The 26,744-nt window shown below is 32.3% G+C and overlaps 3 protein-coding genes across 3 annotated transcripts in view; 1 reads left to right on the forward strand and 2 right to left on the reverse strand.

Moving 5' to 3' along the window:
• LOC127713003 (uncharacterized) overlaps positions 1-8,554 on the reverse strand; it is a 36,604-nt gene extending 28,050 nt beyond the window's left edge. Inside the window, exon 1 of the mRNA XM_052219592.1 lies at positions 8,468-8,554. The gene's annotated coding sequence lies outside the window, so the exon portion shown is untranslated. The remainder of the gene's footprint in view (positions 1-8,467) is intronic.
• LOC127712999 (small G protein signaling modulator 1-like) overlaps positions 2,070-26,744 on the reverse strand; it is a 361,281-nt gene continuing 336,606 nt past the window's right edge. The window contains exon 25 of the transcript XR_007987360.1: positions 2,070-2,084. The gene's annotated coding sequence lies outside the window, so the exon portion shown is untranslated. The remainder of the gene's footprint in view (positions 2,085-26,744) is intronic.
• The window catches only part of LOC127713002 (beta-adrenergic receptor kinase 2-like), a 120,114-nt gene continuing 111,302 nt past the window's right edge, over positions 17,933-26,744 (forward strand). The window contains exons 1-3 of the mRNA XM_052219591.1: positions 17,933-18,310; positions 18,439-18,515; positions 23,379-23,452. Coding sequence (XP_052075551.1) covers positions 18,198-18,310; positions 18,439-18,515; positions 23,379-23,452 — 264 coding nt within the window. The 5' untranslated portion in view covers positions 17,933-18,197. The remainder of the gene's footprint in view (positions 18,311-18,438; positions 18,516-23,378; positions 23,453-26,744) is intronic.

Raw genomic sequence — 26,744 nt, forward strand, 5'->3', positions numbered from 1 at the left:
TTTCATACACCTGTACACCAAATATAATTTACCACTTGCTTCTACATGTAGTATCTGAGAAATAGAAATAACTTAATATTAACCATTGAACCATGAAAATGAGTTCAAGGTCAGATTAACACTGCCTGACAGACATGAACAAACTTACAATCATTCCATACACCAAATACAGTTGACCTATTGCTTACAGTATCTGAGAAACAGATTTAACTATGAAAAATTCAAATTTACAGATGAGTCATGATAATGTGGTCATGGTCAGATGAACACTTCTACAGTACATGTATATAAACACGAGGCTCTCAAGAGCCTGAATCGCTCATCTGCATTTCAGAGGAGAAGATTTTTAAATGTTAGCAAACTTGAACAAATTGTGTAAAATTGTCTATAAAGGGCAATAACTCCTTAAGGGGTCAATTGACAATTATGGTCATATTAACTTTTTTGTAGATCTTACTTTGCTGAACATTATTGCTGCTTACAGTTTATATATATCTATAATAATATTCAAAATAATAACAAATAAAATGCTCCGCAGGGCGCAGCTTGATACGACCGCAGAGTTCGAACCCTGAACAGTTGGGGCAAGTATGGACACAACATTCAAGCTTGATACAGCTCTGAATTTGGATTGTGATTAAATATTTGACACAGCAAAGGTTTCTGACACAGAATAAATGTGGTCTAAGAACTTAAAAATTTTAAATTAGACATTCACCTATTATGGTCCAATATCCAAAATCTAAATACATGGTTAGATTCAGCATATCAAAGAACCCCAAGAATTCAATTTTTGATGAAATCAAACAAAGTTTAATTTTGGACCCTTTTGACCTCAATGTGGACAAAGTTGATAACGGGGCCCAAAAATCAAAAATCTAAATACATGGTCAGATTCAGCATATCAAAGAACCCCATATATTCAATTTTTGTTGAAATCAAACTAAGTTTAATTTTGGACCCCGATTTGGACCAACTTGAAAACTGGGCCCATAATCAAAAATCTAAATACATGTTTAGATTCAGCATATCAAAGAACCCTAAAAATTCAATTTTTGTTAAAATCAAACTAAGTTTAATTTTGGACCCTTTGGACCTTAATGTAGACCAATTTGAAAACGGAACCAAAAATTAAGAATCTAAATACACGGTTAGATTCGGCATATCAAAGAACCCCAATAATTCAATTTTTGATGAAATCAAACAAAGTTAAATTTTGGACCCTTTGGACCTCAATGTGGACCAATTTAAAAATGGGGCCCAAAATCCAAAAACTTAATACACGGTTAGATTCAGCATATTAAAGAACCCCAAGAATTCAAGAATAAAACCCCATTGAAATTGATCAAGAAATGAGCAATTTATACGAAGTATCTTCTTTTGCACAATACTGTGCAATTGAATATTTCTTGCTATTGCGCAATACTGTACAATTGACAATTTCTTGCTATTGCGCAATATTGTGCTATTGGATATTTCTTGCTATTGCACAATACTGTGCAATTGAAGATTTCTTGCTATTGCGCAATACTGTGCAATTGAAGATTTCTTGCTATTGTGCAATTGAAAATTTCTTGCTATTGCACAATACTTATTATATAATAATTTACACATCCTGTTTGGTGTGTATCTCCTACCATATCATTATTATTTGCTTTTAAATATTAATCAGAAATAACCAACTTAAAATGGAAAATTTTAAAAGAAAAAAAAAGGAAAAAAAAAAAAAGAAAAGAAAAACAAAAAATCACCCCTCCCAAATTTTTTGAACCCCCTTATGATTCATCACCCCCAAACTCAATACCAGCCTTCCCTTTGTGGTATGGTACCTTGCAGTACAATTTCAGAGAGATCCATACACTTGAACACAAGTTATTGTCTGGAAACTAGAAAAATGCTTATTTTTGGCCCCTTTTTGGCCCCCAATTCCTAAACGTTTCAGGCAATTACCCCCAAACTCAATTACAGCTTTCCCTTTGTGATATGGAACCTTGTAGTACAATTTCAGAAATATCCAAACACTTACACACAAGTTATTGTCATGAAACTAGAAAAATGCTTGTTTTTTGCCCCTTTTTTGGCCCCTAATTCCTAAAATTTTGAGGCAATTACCCCCAAAATCAATTACAGCCATCCCTTTGTGATATGAAACCTTGTGGTACAATGTCTGAGAGATCCATACACTTACACACAAGTTATTGTCTGGAAGTTACAAAAATGCTTATTTTTGGCCCCTTTTTGGCCCCTAATTCCTTAACTGTTGGTACCATAACCCCCAAAATCAATCCCAACCTTCCTTTCGTGGTATTGAACCTTATGGTAAAATTTCATGGAGATCCATTCACTTAAACTAAAGTTAGAGTGCGAAAACCAATGTGTCTTCGGACGACGCCGGACGACGCCAGACGACGACGACGACGCCAACGTCATATCAATATACGACCAAAAAATTTTTAATTTTTGCGGTCGTATAAAAACTGCAAAATTTTGTTAAAACTACCAATTCGGTGGCAGCAACCCAACAATGGGTTGTTCGATTCGTCTGAAAATTTCAGAGCTGATAGATCTTGACCAATTGAACAATTTTACCCAATGTCAGATTTGCTCTAAAAGCTTTAGTTTTTGAGATATAAGCCAAAAACTGCATTTGACCCCTACGTTTTATTTTTAGCCATGGCGGCCATGTTTGTCAATGGATCAAAACTTCGGATACAATTTATAAACTAGATACCCTAAGGAACATTCAGTTAAAGTTTGAAGGTATTTGGCCCAGTAGTTTCAGAGGAGAAGATTTTTAAAATAGTTTACAACGACAGATGGCGGACGACGACGGACGCCAAGTGATGGCATAAGCTCACATGGGGCCCTTCGGGCCCCGGTGAGCTAAAAAGAAGATGTGGTATGATTGCCAATGAGACAACTCTCCACAAGAGTCCAAATGACACAGAAATTCTAGACAACCTTGTACACCTTACAATCATTTAATTCACCACATATAGTTGACCTACCGGGTTATAGTATCTGAGAAATGGACTTAAGCATGAAAACATAACATTGACCAATTAACCATGAAAATGAGGTCAAGGTCAGATGAACCCTGCCAGACACCAAATTAGTTGACCTACTACTTACAGTATCTGATACAGACTTGATCATGAAAACTAAACCTTGATCACTGATCCATGAAATGAGGTCAAAGTCCGTTGAAGCCTGTCTGACGGACATGTATCCTTTACAAGGATGTTATATACCAAATAATGTTATCCCCCTACTCATAATTAGTGGGTATTTTACACGCAAAAAAACTATACATTTTTTGAAGCAGTTAATTAACAATGAAAATGTGGTTAATGACACAGGACATATGACAGACTGAAACTTTGTAACTTAAGCATCTGAATACAAGGTGTGAAGCATTAAAGTCTTCTACCTACACTGTATCTGAAAAATACAGCTTTTTACAAACAAATTACATTGGTGGATAGCAATCACTATGTCTCGCATCTTGTGACCTTCGTTGCAGGCGAGACAATAAAAAGTCTTACAGAGATGTGGAGTATATGTCAATAAGACAGCAACCCAATAACAAACATAACCAAAAGACATCTAAGGGTCAACAGACGTCAAACAATATGTGAAACTCTAAATCTTATTGAATGATTAAAAGAAGTGAATAAATAAAGCGGAAACAACAAGCATTCTCTGAGTATTGCATGGCAATACATAGTCCCCTACCGGTTAAAAATTCATTGTACTGGAACAAAATGCTAACTTGATCTCTAACTTGTCATGGTGTAAACTATATAACAAATATCAAGTCAATATCTTCAAGCATGACGAAAAATTGATTAATTGAGTGAATTTTCTAAGTCCAAGGAACACAACTCTGCATTGTGTATAAGTTTCATAACATTTGGTTGAGGCAAACTCGTTAGAGAACGGAAACCAATTTTAGGACGTACATAGGGACGGACAAGATTAAAACTTAATGCCCCCACCGCCACAGCGGGGGCATTAAAAAGTGAGGAAAACTGATTATTTGAGTACTGACCGTGCAAGGGCTGTATAGCCAGTCAAGGTCGTTAAAAACTTCCATTTGTTGTTATTTGAGTGAATTTTCTAAGTCCAAGGTCCATAACTCTGCACAAAATCAGCAGACAGGAACAAAATTCGAACTTGATCTGTAACTTGTCATGATAAAACTATATACCAATTATCAAATCAATATCTTCAAGCATGACGAAAAAAGTGAGGAAAACTGATTATTTGAGTGAATTTTCTAAGTCCAAGGACCATAATTCTGCACAAAATCATCAGACCAGAACAAAATTCGAACTTGATCTGTAACTTGTCATGATAAAACTATATACCAATCATCATAACAATATCTTCAAGCATGACAAAAACAATTGCGGAAAACTGATTATATGAGTGAATTTTCTAAGTTCAAGGACCATAACTCTGCACAAAATTGTCAGACCGGAACAAAATTCAAACTTGATCTGTAACTTGTTATGATAAAACACTAAATATCAAATCAATATCTTCAAGCATAAAGAAAAAAAAGTTTGGAAAACTGATTTGCTGGACTGACGGATGGACAGACAGACAGACAGACGGAGTGCAAACCTAAAGTCCCCTTCGACTTCATAAATAGATGCAAACTAGTGAAATTTTAGAAAAAAAATTCAAATAGACCGATCGATGTCCAGTACAAAATAGTTTATCTGATGCTTATATCGTGTTTGGTTTGTATATTTCTCTGAAGTAAGGAATCCTGAAACACATTTTTAAAAATTGGGTCATCTTCATCTTGGCTAGAATTGTAAATTATTTTATCAATACTTTTGGATATTTTGGGAAATATTTTGTACCAATTAAAGCACAGTTAAGATAGGAATCATGTAAATGAATGCAAACATTTCTATCTATATATATATATAGCTAGCCATAATTGAAAATTACCCTGAACAAATTGGTTCTCAAAATTTGCTTTCAAAGTCCTGCTGAAAAAAATGGCTTTGGAAGTTATGTCATAGGAAGGTTTCACAAAAAAAATAAAGGTAGTCTAACTGGTTGAGTTAGGGAAGATCTTCCTGGCTTAGTACATGTAGGTTCGAGTGCTGCCTTTAGATCCTCAGATTGAGAGTTTGAATCCCGTTGTTACCATCCATGTATTTTCACAATATTAATGCTGTGAGCAATTACTACTGGTATGGTACAAATGCCTGGCAGTTTAATTGTGTGATTCATCAGGTATTACCAGCAGGTCATTAGGGATGATAGACATCATTGAACTGACCAGACGGCCTAGCCACAATCAGATGTACATTTCATATTAGGTCTATGTTATAGGCTTCTATAGACAAGAAGGTGAACTTAATTTAAGTATTACATCTTTGAACTGAAGGAAAGAATATATAGGGCTTCACAATGCATATCAAATATCATGTATATGTGTGACCATTTTGAAAAAAAACCAACTAAAATACACGCTAAAATGGGCAAAATTTCACGTTATGTTGTTTCATTTAAAAATACACTGTTTTTATCAATTGATAGTTAATAAGTGAACCTAATTTGAACTACATTTTTGGTTCACTGTTATAGACAATTTATTCATCTTTCTTTTGCTGGTTGTTGCAACGAAAAATCTTCAGTGGTTACAAAGTTATGATAAAAAGTCGAATACTATGCATTCGTTATGCAATTTTGTATTTTTGTTTTTACCTTGTATAATGTAGTAATGAAAGAGAAAAATAAATGAAATTTATGCTATTATGTGTTTTGTTTTCTCTTCTTGTATATGAATTATCAACAACTACCTCATATATCTATATTGCAGTACCCTAGCTGGAGATATATGCCATCTAAAATGGATATCCAAATAAAGTGAAAAAATGTCTTGTCCTTAGGCATGCATTTCCTAGTAAACTGGAAGTGTAATAACATAAATGTTGCATTGCTAAGTTCCTACTCTTTTGTAGATATGAAAACACTACAAACATTAATTTCTACCATCTTTTAATAGAGGAAGAATTTGAAAAAAATGTCAGAATGTCTTGTCCGTAGACACATGTCTTGTCCGTAGACATGTCTTTATATCAATATTGCTTGGCTTTATGGATCTAAATTGTTCCTATGTGTTGTTTAAACTTAGAAATGTATTATTTTTTATTAATTAATGGTTATTTAACTGTTCTCATTTTTTTGTAAAATTACTTTACAGGAGTGGATTTTAAAAAGTGTCAAATTGTCAGTCATTAAAAGCATACCTTATTTTATTTCAATATTTTTATTCCAGTTGCTTCATAACTTAAAAGATAAACTTACACAAAAAAAATGTAATCAAATGAAGAAATAGTATTTCTCTCTCTGTGACTTTATCTTTTGCATTTTAGGATTATCAGCAGATGAGGAAGTGTCTACGGACAAGACACTTGTACATAACAAGTATTAAATTCAATTATTTGTCTACTTTGGAACTTAAATCTAATTTATAGGTGATGAAAGTTCTTTGAACACATTAAAACTCAGTATTTTCAACATAAATATAATCACAATTATTTCTAACAGATTGTTTATTCAACTGAAATTGTCTTGTCCGTAGGCATTACCACAATCTATTTGTTTCCAATTTCCTTGAGTTCAGCCTCATTTGATAGATAAAATGTATGTTATTTTTTTCAAGAGAACACATTCAACTTTGTCAAAATTGAGTTTTAATAAAAGTTTAATTGTTAAACATTCAGACTTATGGATTTCAGTTGAAAGAATGTGTCTTCATTTTTGCTTAATCAATAAAATTTTGAGATATGTAAAGAATCATGGGTACTTTTTTATATTTTCCAAAAATTAAAAAACACAGCTTAAAATTAAATGGGTAACTTAATCTTAATTTTAACAATTATCTTTTTAGTGCATTTAATTAAATATCAATAAAATGTCTTGTCCGTAGACATTATCACAATGTATTTGTTTCCAATTTCCTCGAGGTTCAGCATCATTTGATAGATAAACATAATAAAATGTATGTTATTTTGTCAAGAGAACATATTCAACTATGTCAAAATTAAGTTTTAATGATGCATTTAATTAAATATCAATAAAATGTCTTGTCCGTAGACAAAACATATAAATTGTATTGCTAACTTTGATTGTTTATTGTAAGAATATGCATCAAGTTATTTTAATGTTCTATACACCAAAAGAAAGGTTTTTTTTTTAAGTTTTGTTATTAATAGATTATTTTAGAAATAGTTTGATCAGATCAGAGTAATGATCAAAGAAAGCTACTGTTGTTTGAAATAATTGTGAGTTAAACATGTTCTTGTCATTTTTTTTTTCGATTAAAATGTTTGATATTCAATAATTCTAAACATATTTTGTTGTCTTTGTCATTGGCCAAAAATTTGAAACTGGTGACCATGTCTTGAAGGCAACCTGATTAAAGAAAATTAGACAGTTTTAAAACACCATTTATTTAATAAAAATATTAAATATTTCTTCCCAAAACTGCATGTTATTATATAAATGCTTCAAGTGTTAGCCTTATGACGGCCATTTTTCATAATTTAAACCATTTCTGTACCAAAATATCAAAAGGGTTTTTGCCTGATGTGATCTTCATTTTTGGCTTCATGTGAAACACAAAATGTACATCTGATTGTGGCTAGGCCGTTAGGGTTTCCGAGAGAAAGACTTGGGGTTGTACAGTAGTGGACCTGTAAGCTGCTCAATTGGATGGTATGCAGTGCAAAAATTGAAATGTGGGATGAGTGTTGCATAACTGGATGCATAAAGGTAGTCTAACTGGTTGAGTTAGGGAAGATCTTCTTTGGCTCAGTCAGTGAGAGAGCTGCCTTCAGATCCCAAGATTCAGGGTTCAAATCCCACTGGTACTGTCCATGTTACACATATATAATTTTTCACAATATAAAACAGTTACAGTGGAAAGATTAATATAAATAAGAAGATGTGGTATGAGTGCCAATGAGGCAACTCTCCATCCAACTCCAAGTCACAATGTATAAAAAGTTAACAATTATAGGTCAAAGTTCAGCCTTCAACACAGAGCCTTGGCTCACACCGAACAGCAAGCTATAAAGGGCCCAAAATTATTAGTGTAAAACAATTTAAACAGGAAAACCAATGGTCTAAACTATATAAAAAACGAGAAACACCTATGAACCACAAAAACAAACAACCACCACTGAACAACAGTTATCTTGCACGACTAGCTGTGACAGTGGTGCATACACACATCCTGAATAAGTTGGATAAGTAAGTTCGTATCCAGTACCATACAGATACAATTTTTAAACATATTTATATAAACAAATTATGAACATGATGAAAAGGAGACTGGGTTTTATAAAAAATAAACTGTACAGTAACAGGCTATTAGAAAGTTCAGCAGAACAGAATAGTAATATCGGCAGGTAAAAATTTCATCATATTAATGTACCATTTCACTGTATCTTCTAGATCTTGATTATAATTTACGTTCACAGATATAATTAACTGAAACCATGAAGACGATATTTCATCAGCTGATAACCGGTTCCGCTTCCGGTTATTACATAGCTTGCACTGTCCAAAATCCGAGAAGTAAGCCAGAAAATAATAGACAAGAACTTTCTTCAAAAATTATGGACGTACAAATAACATGAGTTCAATAAAAGATAAAATAGCCATAGATCTATGGCTATCATATCTGTGGTTCAATCAAGTTAGTACAAACACACATATGAAAATTCAGAGTACAGATACAAATAGTTAGATATTTTAAAACAAGCAGCCAACTTTGTTCGTCAACTAAAATGTAAATAACGTCAAGTCATTGGTTGACTTTTCCATTGTTTTTAACAAATCACAACTTCTTGATGTATGCTTTTAAAAATATCTACCAGATTCAGTTAGATTCTGAACCGTTGAATTGTCTTGGATTGTCCTGTGTGTATTGCAGTGGAATATGGTAAACGGGCTAAGAGGCGTGACATGCAAAAAACAAACGTTTCTCATCAAATTTATATTCTAATTCTAAATTCTAATCACAAAACAGTATACGGAACATAATATGCAAGAAACTATGCAAAGAACAATAACTCTATGAAAACTAACTGACCTGCCAATCTACATTCTAACAGAACGTGGTCGATATGAAACAGCTTCAGAAAATCAAGGATTTGTATATCATATTATATTTACTATACAAATCCTTGAGAAAATATAGATTGCGCCTCCTAAGTTATGAATAAGTTAAAAGACTTATTTCATTTTGTATAAAATATTGAAAACAACACGTTTAATAATTTCATGCGTCCGAAGCGCTTTTCTGGATTCACCTTCATCAGGAACGCTCAAAGCCAAACATTTGAACGTTTATAAAAACCTAAATAACTCTGGTATCAAAATATTAAGTGAAATTTATTACATTGTTCGTTGTTTAAATTCAATGAGTAATAAAAACAAATTTGATTTTTATTTTTCTTGTGAAGAATGTCACATAATGATGGTTATTGTTATGGCATAAGTCGGCGTGTTTAAATATAGAAACAACATTTACCATTGTGCAAGTAATTTTACATGCATGATTTTATATGTTTATTAATAATACTATAGGTCTCTTTCTTTCTTTTTTGTAATAACTTGCTGTTCGGTGTGAGCCAATGCTCCGTGTTGACCTATAATGGTTTACTTTTATAAATTGTTACTTGGATGGAGAGTTGTCTCATTGGCACTCATACCACATCTTCCTATATCTATATATGAACTAATATATAATAGAGTTAGACATCATATCCTGTTATCTTTTTTATAGTCGGTTCTATGAGCTTCCGCTCATGTTTATTGTTGATTGTACATGTGTCGACTTTAAAGAAAAATACTTAATTACTATATAGATATAGGAAGATGTGGTATGGGTGCCAATGAGACAACTCTCCATCCGGGCAAGTCAAAATTTATAAAAGTATCACTGTTCTAAATTATAATGATCTAAATGCTAATTTGAAAGGATGCGTGTTGTCACGCATGAATTTCATTTGTTTGTCAATGAAACATGTTTATATTGTCGATTGTTTGTTTTTGTTATATAGTAACAATTCTATTGTTTGGATTTTGCACTAATAAAATATCTGATCTTATCTGTTGGAGATTCGGCTTATTCAGTATAAAAATAAAAAGATTTGGTATATGATTGCTAGTGAGACAACTCTCCTCCAGAGACCAATTTAAATGACGAAACGTTAACAATAATATGTTACCGTACGGCATTCAACGATGCGACAAAACCTGTACCCCATAGCGAGTTATAAAAGGCCACAAATGGCAAATATAAAACAGTTCAAACGAGAAAAACAAAAGAGGCCTGATTTATGTTCAAAACAATCAACGAAAAAGAAATATGATATACAGCTAGAAACGCAACCACTGAATTACAGTCTCCTGGCTTGAGAAGAAGCTCTAAAATATATGGGTTTGGAGAACTACATGTTTTTCACATTGTAGTAGAACATTTCTGGGTCTTTTATTCAATATTTGACACCATGCATCTACCTGATTGTGGTTAATCTTTGCTCTGTTAGTATGTGTCAGCTAATTATCTTAATTTAACTGGATGTCTTGCTACATTTCTGGTGGAAGTTTGTACCATTGGCGTAGTTCCTTATATTAAAATCCTACCAACTTTTGTAACATGATTTATTCATAACTGTCTATAACTAACTACTGTTGTGTTAATCATTCGCTTTCATGCATTCTAATTAGTGTGGCGTCCATTTCGCAGAACTAGTATACATTATTGTTTATGGGCCAGCTGAAGCCCGCCTCCGGGAGCAGTAATTTCTCGTTGAATTGAAGACCCATTGGTGGCCTTGGGCTGTTTTTTGCTCTTTGTTCGGGATTTTGTCTCTATGACACATTCCCGTTTCGATTCTCTATTCTATTCTAATTTGTTGGAGAATTGTCAAAGATGACGTGAATTGATGGGAGTTTATACGTGAACATGGATCTACTTATTTTAGAGAAGTAACTTTCAATCTGGATATATTTTGTCGCAACTTCTTTTTTTATTGAAGTATATACTGTAGCATTAGCAAATATGACTATAGAATAATTTCATGTAAACAACCCTCAAGATAGGATATAAACAGCTGATTCAGCTGTCACGACTGGGATAGACAGCATCATGTTTAATCGTATTTCTGTGGAAAGTTTCTGCTTCTGCATAAAAGTAACCGCCACACAGGCAAACCATATATCAGCTACGATTTAAAGTACATATACATGAAACAGCTGTATTTATATGTTGGGCTTAGTCCGTACTTTCCATGCAAGCCAGCCGCGGTCAATTGAGCTCTACATTGTTTGTCTATCCTTTTTAGTGTTCGAATTTAAAGATACGTTGATAGTTTCGTCTTACAGTTCTTATGCATAATTACCATATGGAAAGTCGTATCTGTCGTATGGCTGTTTTCAAAAATATGAAAATAAGGAGATGAATGTGGTATCATTGCCAAATCACGTTGATTTAAGCAACTATATGTCACCGTACGGCAAATATTACAGACAGCAACCAACGAACAACCACTGAATTACCGGCTCCTGACTTTGGACAGGCACATATGAAAAATGGCGAGGATAAATATGTTTGCGAGCCCCCTCAAACCAAACAGAGGTGTAACGGCACACCATATTAACACACTGTAAAACTCAGCTGGAAAGGGATAAACTTATCAGATCGACACAACAAAACACAACAAAATAACAAAACGAAAAAAGGCACAAAGTTCCGATCTAAGAGTACGCGCAGTTACTGAAAGCTAGTTCAAAGCCAATTACAACTATAATTCATGTTATAAATTATTGACTATTAACACGCGAAGGTCCTTTCCAGAGTTGACTGTTAATGTGACATTAATTTTCGCACAAATTGGAAGAGGACAGGTAACATGTAGAAATTCTGTTATAAGGCATGCTTAAATTTTTTTACATGATAGTTTTCTCATGCAATTGGTCTCATATTATGTGATTTAGTAGTCATGATTCCGACATCAAATTCACAACTTTTCCTCCGAATTCAGAGAGAAAAAGCTGCATATATAAATTGTGTGCTTGACGAAACCAAGGACTGTTTAAGCATATAAAAAAAGCCACAGGTACAGTTACTTTTCCATTTAGTGCATCTGGCACAATCCTCGGACATAATTTAGAAAATAAGGTCCCAGAGTGCATATATCCAGCATTTATTCGCACAAGTTATCTGAACAGTAAATGGGGAACCACCCTTGAAGAAAACTCTCGTTGAAGCTTCAACGTTCAAGTTATTAGTAAATGTTTAGAATTTTTTCCGAGGAACAAAATTAGATCTATTATATATAGATGTTCCTCGGAAAAAATTCTAAACATTTACTAATAACTGCCAATTAATACAGTGGTACCTCTCAAAATGTTGGCTTCGAATTATACATACATGTACATAGTTTTTGCTCATTTTCTAATGCGATTGTTCTCATTTTATGTTAGTGAAAATGATTCAGACAGTACCCAAACGAATTGCGCATTCCAGATTTTTCTCAATTTTCTTAGCATCTTGTTCACTAAAAATGGCCCTGCAGATTTTTTACAAAATGAAAGAACGAAATCAGCTTGTCAAATCATTTTAAGTGTCTACTTATTCGCCCAAGAACATCTTTTTTGACGCTATATAGTTTTAAGGGCATACGATACAGTTTCGATCCCACGGTGATTTTTTTTACGAAAATTTGCATATAAGCTATTTTTCACCTGGTCAATTTAAATATGTAATAAAAAATATACCTTCATTTGCTAAATTTAGACATAAATAAGGTCGAAATTTTAGACATTTACCTAAAATCTCGGTTTCTTGGACATTTCTATCCATTTTGGACAGACATATACTTAACTTTTTTGTCAAGTTCAAAAGATAAAAACATGTGGATTTTTGTAAAACGATTTGGAATATCTTCTTTACAAAAGTATCTTCTTAATTTGTGTAACAATTCTTTGGTAATAATTATTTTTTTATTAAATTTTTATGATTTTAGAAAAAAAACCGGCATTTTTTGGTATAATAAATATTTATCTAATTTAAAAACATTTCATCGGTGATTTCTTCATAAAAATTGGAATAAATAATCCCCATTTCCATTCTCAATTTTATTTTTTACAGAGTTTGTCTTTAGTGCCGTGTGGAGACAGTAGAGTGCCTCCCCGTGCTTCAGGTTTATGCTCTTATAATATACAAGATAATGGAGTGTGTGTCCGAGCGAGAACTTCTCTATTTTCATTACTTTAAGAATATTTATCTAAAACTCATATGGTCTTTGATCGGGTTGTTGTCTCTTTGACACATTAACCATTTCCATTCTCAATTTTATTCATACAGTAAGATATATATGAGTGTGCAGGACGGCATGATTTCATATCAACAGGTAAGTACTTAGAGCTTGCTTTCAGTAAACTGAAAAAGAAGTTCCTTTATAATATCATAGTTCCAAGTGGAAGAAATTCTCTGGAATATTACGTTAACGATACTGTTTTTGTCACATGTGGGTACTATTATATATTTGGAATACAATTGTTAAAATGGTTATGTGAAAAAACAAACCAATTTCAAAAGCATGCTGCAAGATTAACTTGTGAACATAACTTTGAAAAAAATATGTTTTCCTTTGAGAAAAGTTTTCAACTAAAATGTATATATAAAAAATAAGGAGATGCAGTATGATTGCCAATGATACAACTATCCACCAGTGTTCACATTTAGTGGATATAAGTAAATATTGGCCACTGTACGGCCTTCCACAATGAGAAAAAACACATACCGTATAGTCGGCTATAAAAACACTGATGGTCTAATTCATAACAAAACAATTTACGAATAACAAATATGACAAACATTAACAAACGGCAACCACTCAGGAAATACAGGCTCCTGATTTAGGACTATGACAAGCCGGTCTCGTCAAAACTATGTTAAAGCCATTAGTAAAAAAAAATGTGCACACTGAGATTAACAAAAATCACACACCGAGATATGAAAAAACAAACTTAAAAACACACACTGGGAATTAAAAATTACACACCGAGATTTCGAAAAAGACACACTGAGGTTAAAAAAAAAAAGAAAAAGACACACCGAGATTAAAAAAAAAAGGAAAAAGACCCACTGAGATTAAAAAAATACACACTGAGATTATATAAACTGGGGGAAAAAACCACACTGAGAATTGAAAATTTCACATTGAGATTTCAATCCTCAGTGTGTGTTTTTCAGTTTATTCAATCTCAGTGTGTATTTTTTAAATATCATTGTCTAATTTTTAATTCTCAGTGTGTGTTTTTTTCATTTTTCTTAATCTTAGTGTGTCTTTTTGAAATCTCAGTGTGTATTTTTTAATTCTCAGTGTGTGTGTTTTGTGTTTTGAAATCTGAGTGTCTTTTTTTTTTAAATCTCAGTGTGTAATTTTTTTTTAAAAGTGCGTTAAAGATAGTTTTGACGAGAACGGTTTGCCACATGGGACAGAGAATGTGTTGTGGTAAAACATGTTTGTGAGCCCTCAACTCTCCCCTAACTGTTACGGTTTAAAACTATGTACATTGTGGTTAGAGTTGTGATCTGTTCCTTTAAAGTGTCGACAGTGTTGCATAGTATAACCGATAAAGGCAGCAGGTTCCCTTGTGTAACAATTATTCCATCGAAAGATCACACATATATATAAGGACGCAATGACGTCTTTGCAATGTGTCTAGCATAATTCATATACATACATCACCTTCCCTCAGGTAAAGTTAACCATAGATGATGTTGGCTATTCACTTTAGGTCCCTTTTGGTCAAATAGCTTCATCAAGTATGTATACATCACTGACTTTCAGGTTATCGGTTTTGAGCTTTCCCGATAAGAACTTTCAGAAAAACGCTTTAAATGCACAAAATTTATAATGTATTATTTTTTATTTAACCATCAAGTCTGTACAGGAAAACTCCCATCGTGCTGCAAAGATTAATCCACTCCAGTTATAATTGTTAAACATACAATTCAATGTAGCCATAACGTTACACATTTGAATATTTATGATCTTAAATTTAAACCTCCTTAATGCTTTGTTCATCGTGTAAATGCAGCTTTAGTCTTGGGGGTATGATATCAATTTTGATCGTGGGATTTTTTTTTTTCAATAATAAATGTTTGTACATCATGCACACTGATAATGGACCTGCTAGAAAATAGTAGAAACCTTTCGATCATTTATCCAATCGAAATCCATAAATTACAAGTTTCGATGAACATCAAACTTTTTTCAGTAACAACAGAGGTTGTAGATGCTATCAGCACATTAGATTACAAATATGTTGGTGTCCAATGCCACGCAAACTTCTTAAAAGTGAAATGATACCAGACATCACCATAAACAAAAAGAAAAATAGGGAAAAGACAAACAGCAGGTCACAAAGCCCCTCACAGAAATCAAGATTAAGCAACATACCACAGCAGAAAAATCGAGGACTCGGATTCTACGGGAGAATGAGCAATTTTGCCCAACTAGCGGCATCCGTTAGGATATTTATGTCGATACTGTTTTGTTCATTTTGTTTTCATGAGCAAATTCGACTTATTCCTAGTTCAGAGTGATCTCTGTTACAGAACAAGAAGGTCTATAAAAAAAAATGGTGAAGGGCCGTGTTCTGCCTTTGGAGTCAATCATACGTAATTCTTTTAAACATTCCAGAAGTCTCCAATCATAAAATCACAAAAATTTTACAACGATATCAAAACGTTCGACTCTCCTACATTACACTAAATATTACTATAAATTAAGGCTACTACAAAAAGTCTGCTTCATATCTATATATCTTTCTCTAATATACAACTAAAAGGTAGAATTCATGAAAAGCAGGATGATCCTAAAATTGAGAATGGAAATGGGGAATGTGTCAAAGAGACAACAACCCGACCATAGAACAGACAACAGCAGAAGGTCACCAACAGGTCTTCAATGCAGCGAGAAACTCCCGCACCCGGAGGCGTCCTTCAGCTGGCCCCTAAACAAATATATATACTAGTTCAGTGATAATGAACGCCATACTAAACTCCAAATTGTACACAAGAAACTAAAATTAAAAATAATACAAGACTAACAAAGGCTAGAGGCTCCTGACTTGGGACAGGCGCAAAAATGCGGCGGGGTTAAACATGTTTATGAGATCTCAACCCTCCCCCTATACCTCTAGCCAATGTAGAACTAGTTTTCCTATTATCTGCTTTCCATTCTTGAGACTTTGAAACTAAATTACCAAGATTTGCTGCCGACATATCTGTTTTCTATTAGAGATAGAGGATTGCTTTTTATAGGGAAGGTACAAAACCAATTGTTATCAATTGAAAAGTGAATTTCGTTTTCTTGAATGTCATGAGGGCGACACCATGACATGGCTGACTGTTACAGTATGATCAGAGGCATAGATGACCACAGATTTGTACCAATAGTTGTAGCCATATTCTCTTGTACTTTCATTGTTCATGACTTGTAACTAAATACTACTAATCATCACATGTTTCACTTGTCATGAGCAGCATGATGGATGCCACTGGTGGAGCAGAAACCGCACACCCTTCAGGGTTAACCGAGTCCAGTCACACATGTACACCAAGCCCAGATATTGGTGTTGGTTTCGTGTTGTTCAATGTTTGTCTATAACATAAAGTTGGTCTTTTCGCCTTATCTTATTTTGGTTCAAGTGGTGTTTTTTTTTTTCTTGGACTTGTGTTTTTTTTTCCCTTAGTACCTTTTTTTCGAAGTTCTAGATATTAACTATACACTGTTTAATTAAATTTGTGTTTTTTTTCCTTAATACCTTCTTTTTTCGAAGTTCTAGATATTAAAATCATACCGTATAATTAAATTTGTTTGGTTTAAAACCATGAATGATTCTGGTAAAAATGGAAAGTTTATGGACAATCTTTCCCCTAAAAAGTGTCTCAACCAAGACAGAAATTTAACTGTCTTAATCCATTTGTTATCAGTACCCGGCCGTTTACTAGTTTCCCGCCTAGTCGGTAAACTTGCATGGTTGGACTTTCAAATTACTATTGAGTTTACATTTGTTATTTTTATTTTCAGAAAAAAAAATAATCAAGGATCATACTACAAAAATCCTTGATAAAATGTATATATAGCCTTTCTCTCTTCTAACTAATAAAATTGAATAATAATAAAAACCCCAAAACCCCCTGAACGAGTGACGGTCCATCCTGGAAATCGTAATTGTATCGATTCCTCAGGCATAAAAAGTATGATTTTGACGATGGAAAACAAAAATAAATACAAGTATGAAAATTGTGTCTAAAAGACTTTACTACATGTATATAAAAAATGTCCTACTGTGCGGGTCTTCTAGTCGATTTTCACCTCTAGACAGACATGGTTTTTATATACATATGAAATGAATACACGGCGATGCAGTCCAACAAAAACCCAAATGGTATAGATATTACATATTATTTCAAAGATGTAAAATATTAATATTTTTTCAGTAATTTTTAAAGCCACAATACTAATTAATAATAAGATGAAAGATTACTATAAAAATCATATGCTGATATTTGTAAATTATATAAAGAAATTTTGCATCATCATTATTTAACCCCCCAAACGGTGAAGAAATTACGTATTATAAAATAGTACCCGGCTCACAAAGGCAACTTGAATCAGTACTTGAAAATCATTCTCTCATCATTTTGAAGTTTTTATTGACGAATCGTTATTATTGACACAAATCTCAAGATTGAATCTTTAACGAAAGTGTATTTGTTTAGATTTTCTAAAGTTTTTAATAATCGATCAACAAAGGAAAATCGAATAGGTCGGTTCCGCATCTGGCCAATAGCACGCCCCGACCTCTTTTCCCAGTCGCCTTTGCAAGCTCCTCATTTACTGATTAATACATTTACATATGTACATATTTGAATTATCTTAAGCAAAGCAATATAGATGAAGGATTATATGGTTAAAATATTATTTAATATTCGAGGGAATATATGTGTTATTAAAATGTAGGCCAAAGAGAATGGAGTACAAGTAAGGAAGGATAAAAATTCATTACACACTTGGTGTAAAATCGATCTTCGGGATAGATCGCACAGTTTTGTGATCTATATTTTTGTAAAAATGGCCGACTTGGAGGCTGTGCTGGCTGATGTCAGCTATCTCATGGCGATGGAGAAGTCTAAATCAACTCCAGCCGCCAGAGCAAGCAAGAAAATCATCCTTCCTGATCCAAGGTACGTAGCGGAGCAAACGGGCACCTGCTCGGGTTCTGTTAAAACCCAGTTTGACACCATGTAATTTATCGTCTGCATTGTTGATGATAAAATGATATGATAATATTTATTGTCTTAATATTTTTCAGTGTGAAGAGTGTTATGAATAAACATTTGACGAAAATGGGCGAAATAAAGTTTGACAAAATATTTGGACAAAAATTAGGTGAGTTACAAGTGTGTTTGCGGAAGTGATGCGGCGGCTGCGCGCAACATCAGATACATCTACATAACATAATCTTTCTCCTGATTATCCATCAATACACTTGATAATGTGTACACTAGTCCAGATAATTATAATTGTCAGTGTAATAGGATTTCAACTGAATGCTTCAGTAATTATTACTTAATAATGAATAACACTATACCAAGAGTGCAATAAACAATATTCTGATATAAATTGTTTCAACAAATATTTATATATTTAAATTATAATTTAGAAATTAAGTTGTTTCCATATTGATCTGACTAAATATTTCCATCTGAGATCAAACACCTGTTAAAATACAAAATGAAAAGAATATATTTATTCTGAAATAATGGATGTTTAATGCAATTAACAGATATATTATCACAAGTTATTTATTTGATTATCATAAGATATTCTTATATCTTTTTTTATAATCTCATTAATTGTAACAATTTAGGCCTATATTTATGATATACACATATATAATCTCATTAATGAAATCAAATTAAGTAATTAATTATAAATTTGTTCAAGAACAGTAAAGACCATATTTGTCCAGTCTAGAACTTTCTAGTTCTTGTTTTGTTTTTAATTTATATTTTTAATTTTAGTTTTGAATTCTGAAAAAAAAATGGAAAAATGCAATTTACTGTTAGATTTTTTTTATTTTTACAAAATTGTCATGAAATTTTGTTGTTGCATTGAATTCCACCACCCAAATTAAGTAATGCTATGAGCTAGAGATAAATTTATCTTTTATATATAAGGACTAAAACTAAATATTTGGATTGTTAATTTTCTAATTTCTAAAACCTAGAGCACGTAGAGGGGCAGGAGAACCTTTTACAGGATTTTAATAGGGATTGGGCCTTTTTTTGCTAGAATTCAAGATTTACATTTATTAGGACATGTATAATACTAGAATCAATATATTCTGGCCTGTGACAATTTTTTGGGGGGACTTTATGACCTACCAGCCCGTTAATTCTATTGCAAAACAATTCTAAATGCAATTATTTTGTTTTGTATTACCAATTTTTTTTTTCTTCAAATTTTGGTATTCAAAGATATGTATGTAAATGAAGGTGTCATGCCGCCAAATGAATGGTAGAGTATGGGTTAGCTTAACAATTATAAGTAGCTGTTAAACTAAAACACTAGTCCCTAGGTGCATGACATGTTCAAATTACAATGGTCATTCCTTGTGCTTTTAAGCCAAATTGAAAAATACATTTGGTCTATTATTAAAAATTTAAATGGTAGCATTCTAAAAAATCTTGAATTCAACTGAAATATAAGAACTCAGTTAGAAATTTTTCTCTTTGACAGTCAGGGTAAAAATACTGAACAAGTGAATTTTTAATCATTTCATCATTTCAATAAAATGTTGGCATGCATGTATACAAGAAGTTTCATGAAATTTCCAAAAATAATAATCGATTAAAAAGAAACAAATTTGTTTTGCTTTATTAAACAGTGATATGCTGTGTAGTTGTATGTATTTTTTCTTCATGTTTTGTATACAACCACAAAAAATTTGAGTTCGTATATTGCTATCATGTCCTTGTCGTCTTCGTCGTCTGAATACATTTGGTTTTCGGACAATAACTTTAGTATAAGTGAATGGAATTCTATGAAATTTAAACGCAAGGTTTAATACCACAAAAGGAAGGTTGGGATTGATTTTGGGGGTTATGGTCCCAACTGTTTAGGAATTAGGGGCCAAAAAGGGTCCCAAAACAAGAATTTTTCGGAAAATTACTTTAGTATAAGTGAATGGAATTCTATGAAATTTAAACGCAAGGTTTAATACCACAAAAGGAAGGTTGGGATTGATTTTAGGGGTTATGGTCCCAACTGTTTAGGAATTAGGGGCCAAAAAGGGTCCCAAAACAAGAATTTTCTAGTTTCAGGACAATAACTTGTGTATAAGTATTTTGATTGCTCTGAAATTGTACCACAATTCAAGGTGCAATACCACGAGTAGAAGGTATGGATTCATTTTGGGGGTAATTGCCCAAACCGTTCAGGAATTAGGGGCCAAAAAGAAGCATTTTTCAAGTTTTCAGACAATAACTTGTGTTTAAGTGTATGGATGTCTCTTAAATTGTACCACATTTTACAAAAAGAAAATTTCTTCAAATATTATTTTTTTTTGGAAAGGGGGGAGGGGTTATACAAATTTTTTCGGGGGGAGAGGGGGGGGGGGGGGGTAAATTGTTTCCCCTCAAAATTAAAGAAATTATCAATTTTCCAAAAAAAAAATTGTGGGTCACAATTTATTTTGCTAATTCTTTGTATATAGTCTGAAACAGATTTACTAAGTATTGCGCAACAGCAAGAAATCTTCAATTGTATATAAATTCAAATTATGTAACCAATTTCAAGTTCTTTGACTACATTTATTCAGAAACCTATATTGTGTCAAATATTTAACTACAATCCAAATTCAGAACTGTATCAAGCTTGAATATTGTGTCCATTTTTTGCCCCAACTGTTCAGTGTTGGACCTCTGCGGTCATATCCAGCTGCGCTCGGCGAAGCACATTTTTTATTACTTTTATATATATTTTAGATTAATTAATTAGATAAATACTACATGTATATCATGTGTATATATGTTTGACTCAAGTTTAATATTTGCTATTTCAATCTCCTAAGTAAAATTGATGCATGATAAGATTTGATTTACATCAATAATTTCTATATATATGACTTTTAATAAAACTATTTATGGACAATATTAAAAGCTGTTCACAGAATTTTATTGTTGGTTGTCATGGAGATAGTTATGTCAAAGATTTATTGGAAATATTTTCAGAACTTTATGGAACTTTTATGTATAGTTAGTTTCCTCTTACATTGTATACATAATAAAAGAGTACTAAAATTAAGTAAACCACCATTGCCATTAGCAAACTAAAATAATGTATGTACAATGTTAGTAAATCTCTGACTAAGAGTAATTCTTTCATGCACATCTTATTTGACATGTATTTGAAACTTCTATACATTAGCAAACAATCTGATTAGGTCTGCTGAAGTTTCAAAATAGGGTGGGCAATAGTTATATTTTTTATTATTTAAAATTATTTTGTTGTCGTGTAGAAATTACAGTGCGAAAGATACAGTTTTGTAATTGTGTTTTTTAAATTCTTTTTGTTTTTGAACCAATACACACCTCAAATACAAATATATAGACAAAGTAACATGCACAACAGACAACACAGACAAAGTAACATACTCAATGCACAGAACAAACATAGTAACATGCTGAATTCCAACAACAGACAAAGTAACATGCTCAATGCACAGAACAAACATAGTAACATGCTGAATTCCAACAACAGACAAAGTAACATGCTCAATGCACAGAACAAACATAGTAACATGCTGAATTCCAACAACAGACAAAGTAACATGCTCAATGCACAGAACAAACATAGTAACATGCTGAATTCCAACAACAGACAAAGTAACATGCTCAATGCACAGAACAAACATTGTAACATGCTGAATTCCAACAACAGACAAAGTAACATACTCAATGCACAGAACAAACATAGTAACATGCTGAATTCCAACAACAGACAAAGTAACATACTCAATGCACAGAACAAACATAGTAACATGCTGAATTCCAACAACAGACAAAGTAACATACTCAATGCACAGAACAAACATAGTAACATGCTGAATTCCAACAACAGACAAAGTATCATGTTCAATGTCTACCACAGACAAAGTAACATGCTCAATACACACCATAGACAAAGTAACATGCTCAATACACACCACAAAGTAACATGCTCAATACACACCATAGACAAAGTAACATGATCAATATATATACACACCATAGACAAAGTAACATGATCAATGCACACCACAAACAAAGAAACATGTTCAGTGCACACCACAGACAAAGTAACATGCTCAATACACACCATAGACAAAGTAACATGCTCAATACACACCATAGACAAAGTAACATGATCAATATATATACACACCATAGACAAAGTAACATGATCAATGCACACCACAAACAAAGAAACATGTTCAGTGCACACCACAGACAAAGTAACATGCTCAATACACACCATAGACAAAGTAACATGCTCAATACACACCATAGACAAAGTAACATGATCAATATATATACACACCATAGACAAAGTAACATGATCAATGCACACCACAAACAAAGAAACATGTTCAGTGCACAACATGACACAAAGTAACATGCTGAATGCACAACATAACATAAACAAAGTAACATGCTCCATTCACATCACAAACAAAGTAGCATGCTCAATGCCCACCACAAAGTACCATGCTCAATGCCCACCACAGACAAAGTAGCATGCTAAATGCACAACACAGGCAAAGTAACATGCTCAATGCACACCACAAACAAAGAAGCATGCTCAATGCACAACAAAGTAATATGCCCCATGCAGGACACACACAAAGTTACATGCCCAGTGCAATACATAAAACAGCCAATGTTCAAATTCATGCTCAATTTTTTGATAAAAAAACATTTCAACTTAGTATCTCTCATCACAAAGATCTGTCAGAATGCATTTTGATTTAAATTTGATATTTCTGTTAAATTTCACAGAATATGTATGCCTGGTATGGTAGCCATTATAGTATAACAGAATTCTGAGTTTCTTTTAATGAAGCATTTAAACATGATAATTGTAAACCAATTCAGACTGATGGCCTGAAAATAATTCTTAATATTTTAGTGTATACTGTAATGACAACTCAAATTGGATTTGTAATGACCAAAACAATCTCTTTAAGTTATTTATCTATATCTTTTTCAGGATTTTTATTATTTAAGGAATATTGTGAACAAATCTGTGATGAATCTGTCCCTCAGTTAAAGTTTTATGAAGAGGTAAGTACATGCATGCAAGACCATATACCGGTACACAATTAATTAAGAAGTCTTTATCATCCTGTGTGTCGATGGAAATCTGCTTCACCAGTTTTGAAAATACAGATTTTTGTTTTAAACAAACTAGAAACATGTAAAAATAGTCTCTAATCCATGCTGTTGTAGAAATAGTCTCTAATCCATGCTGTTGTAGAATTGATTGACCAATTCTAATGTTAACAATGATTGGACCTAACACATGTCACAGTTTTATCTACATAAGAAATAAAAAAAAAGATAATTGAAACCTACATATAGCTAGTTTACATGTAAAATTAAAGACAGCCTGAATGAAATACGAAAACACGTGTAACATTTGAAAAACGCACAAATAGGGAAAACTGGAAATCTTAAAATTTATTTTCCCTCTCATGAGTTGTTATCCTATGAGAAGATGTCATCATAAGAACTTGTTTCTTTATATACATGAGTGTATTTTATTTTGACTTTTGTGATAAGTTTTCTTTTCAAAATAGTACATTATAACTAATATTAAAATCAGAGCTGTAATCCAGTTTAGAATCATTGTGTGTACAAGTCCCACTCAGATCGAAAAGTGATATAATTATTGAAAATGGTTGTATAATACACCCACAACCATCTGTAATACCATGGTAAATGTCATATAACTCTGGGGGACAGGTATAGATGGTTTATCATTTTTTTAAACCAGTGTATTATGCAAGCATTAAGTCCATTTACACTATTACATATTTGCAGAATATTTTTGAGACCCGAAGTTTGGCATGCTAAAAATATAAGATGTTATACTACAGGGGGATGGGGTGATATTTAATGACCTAAATACCCTCATGAAAATGAGGGAAAATTAGTGTACAGTAGTAAATAATTAAGAGAGGCTGAAAAGCCAAATAGCTAAAACAGAACAGTCATAACAGTTGTACAACTTTGCCTAAGGGAGTTTCAACTTAAACTTTAGCACAATAACTGGTACATAATTTAATGAGCTAGATATTTATAGATGTGAATTTATAAAATTTATGGGTGCAAAATAGTGTTGGTACCTTTGTTATCCTGATATTGTTTTTCTTTTAAATTGAATGGGTCTAAAAAATTCATAAGTAGTTTCTTGGTCAGTTTACATGGTTGTATCCAGTAAAATGGAAATTAACCTCTAAATGTCTTTTATTGATCTGGTAGAAGCTTTGGTTATGGGATCGTTTTCTCCAATTTACCCCACATCTCATTTGATATACATTAAAATATAGATTTCTTTTAAAAAAACATTAAAACTTTTATTATATTTTTTTTTTGGTAAATTTAAACGTTCCAATCATTTGTTCATTTTAGTCCTAATGACAATTTTCTACATTTGTATGTTAACATTTTAATCAGATATATTTCAAAAGAAAAAAATAACTGTTTTAAATGAATACATCTGACTGAACATGCTGAAGTTATAAATGCATTCTTTTGGTCAAATTTTAAAGACAGTCACAATACGAAAACACATTATTTTGCAATTTAAGAATATCCTTTTTATAAATAACCACAAACGAAACATAAAGGATTATCAAGAGAACAAAAACCTACATTGTATTTATAACACCATTATACGGTTCTCATCCAGATATTTTTTTTTAACAATTTGGACAAAAAGGATAGGGGTTGATTTTATTTTTGGTCATTTTGTTGTGAAAACCTCTGAAATATTACAAGAAAGCTAAAAATCAGAGTATTATTGTTTTGCTCTGAAAAAAATGGTTATTTCAAAAAAATTAATTCATTCTTGTCTAGCATGTGAATCTGCTGTTGACAGGTTGCAGATTTTCTTTTACATGGTCACTTTTAGAAACCTATATACAACATTTACTATGATCACTTGTTATAAAAGTTTTATGTTGAAAGCTAAGTGTAACTCTGTTTAAAGCTTGTTTACAAGGCAGTGCATAATAGTTAGTTCCATCTTCAAAAAAAATATATATTGAAATCTCTGCTTAATTCGGAAAGTTGATATACAACATAGTAAATTAGATTTGTGTGCCTCATAATTTAATGCCAAACAGTTCTGTCTATTTTTTTAATGGCCCAGTTGCACAAAACATTAACTTCTGATGTTGCTTTAGATACATGTCATGTTACTTTTCAGGAATCATATATCAAGTGAGGTTCTGTTTTACTCCCTGTGGCCTCTAAAAATTATACCCCACCAGCCTTTTTTTCTGGATAAAAATAGTATTAAATTGGCAAACCCAGGTTTGAAGCTGCAGCATTTATTGAACTTTGTTGTAATGACCCAGGAGCCTGCAACTTATTATTCTTCAAATGGCTCATGAAATAGTAGGTTTGATACCATTCAACCTGAACAATCTCTTCTTATTGTGATGTTGGGCAGGTGAAAATATTTTTACTTTCATCTTGGTAATGTCTCTAATCATTGGAATTCTGTTACATTCTTTATGTTGTGTTGTAGGAGTATTGAATTTTATACCATTAGTAGAGCAAATTAACATGATTAAGCATGTTTAAATAACAGGAAAAAAATTCAAAATGCTACAGGGAGGTATTGCTGCTTTATGACTTTTGTGAATGTGCATTAGTTTTGATTTTGTACTTAGAGTAAACAAAAATATATATATTTCGTCTTGTTTATATATACATGTACTACATGTACTTTAAAGATTCAGTGGGTCTCAGTGCTGTTTAAATTACTTCTTTTACCCTTAGCTCATCTTTTAAATAGGTCAAAATTTCATTATTTACTGTTCTGGACAGTTTGTACCCATAACCACCCACCCAAAACCCCTTCTCAAAAGTTCAGGGTGGGATATATATGCTGTTCCATAACTATAGATTCAATATTCAGGTACTAACTTCTCATTGAAAAACCTTCCTTGTGAAACTGAAAAAATTTAAGGAACAATGATTTAAACATAATTAAAATCATGATTGAGTTGAAGTAAATTGTCACCTTTTAATTTTCTGGTTAAAGATTACAATATAAAAGGTACATATACAGAATTAAATCCTTCACGGAGGCCTCAGAACTCTACCTCAGAATTATGTGTAGGAGGAATGCTAATAATACATTATCACAATTTTAAATGTCAAATTGATAATAGGCTACAACAGATGGTGTATTTATTATATGTATTACATTGTAACCCTTGTTGATATGATAAATCACAAAGTGTATACAATTTTATTAAGTTTCATTTAAAGGAATTTACATTATGAGCTACTAAATGATTTATTTTTACATTATATTTTACATCATATCGTATTATATTTA

Source organism: Mytilus californianus, unplaced genomic scaffold (genome assembly GCF_021869535.1).
Source record: "Mytilus californianus isolate M0D057914Y unplaced genomic scaffold, xbMytCali1.0.p SCAF_8, whole genome shotgun sequence".
NCBI lineage: Eukaryota > Metazoa > Mollusca > Bivalvia > Mytilida > Mytilidae > Mytilus > Mytilus californianus.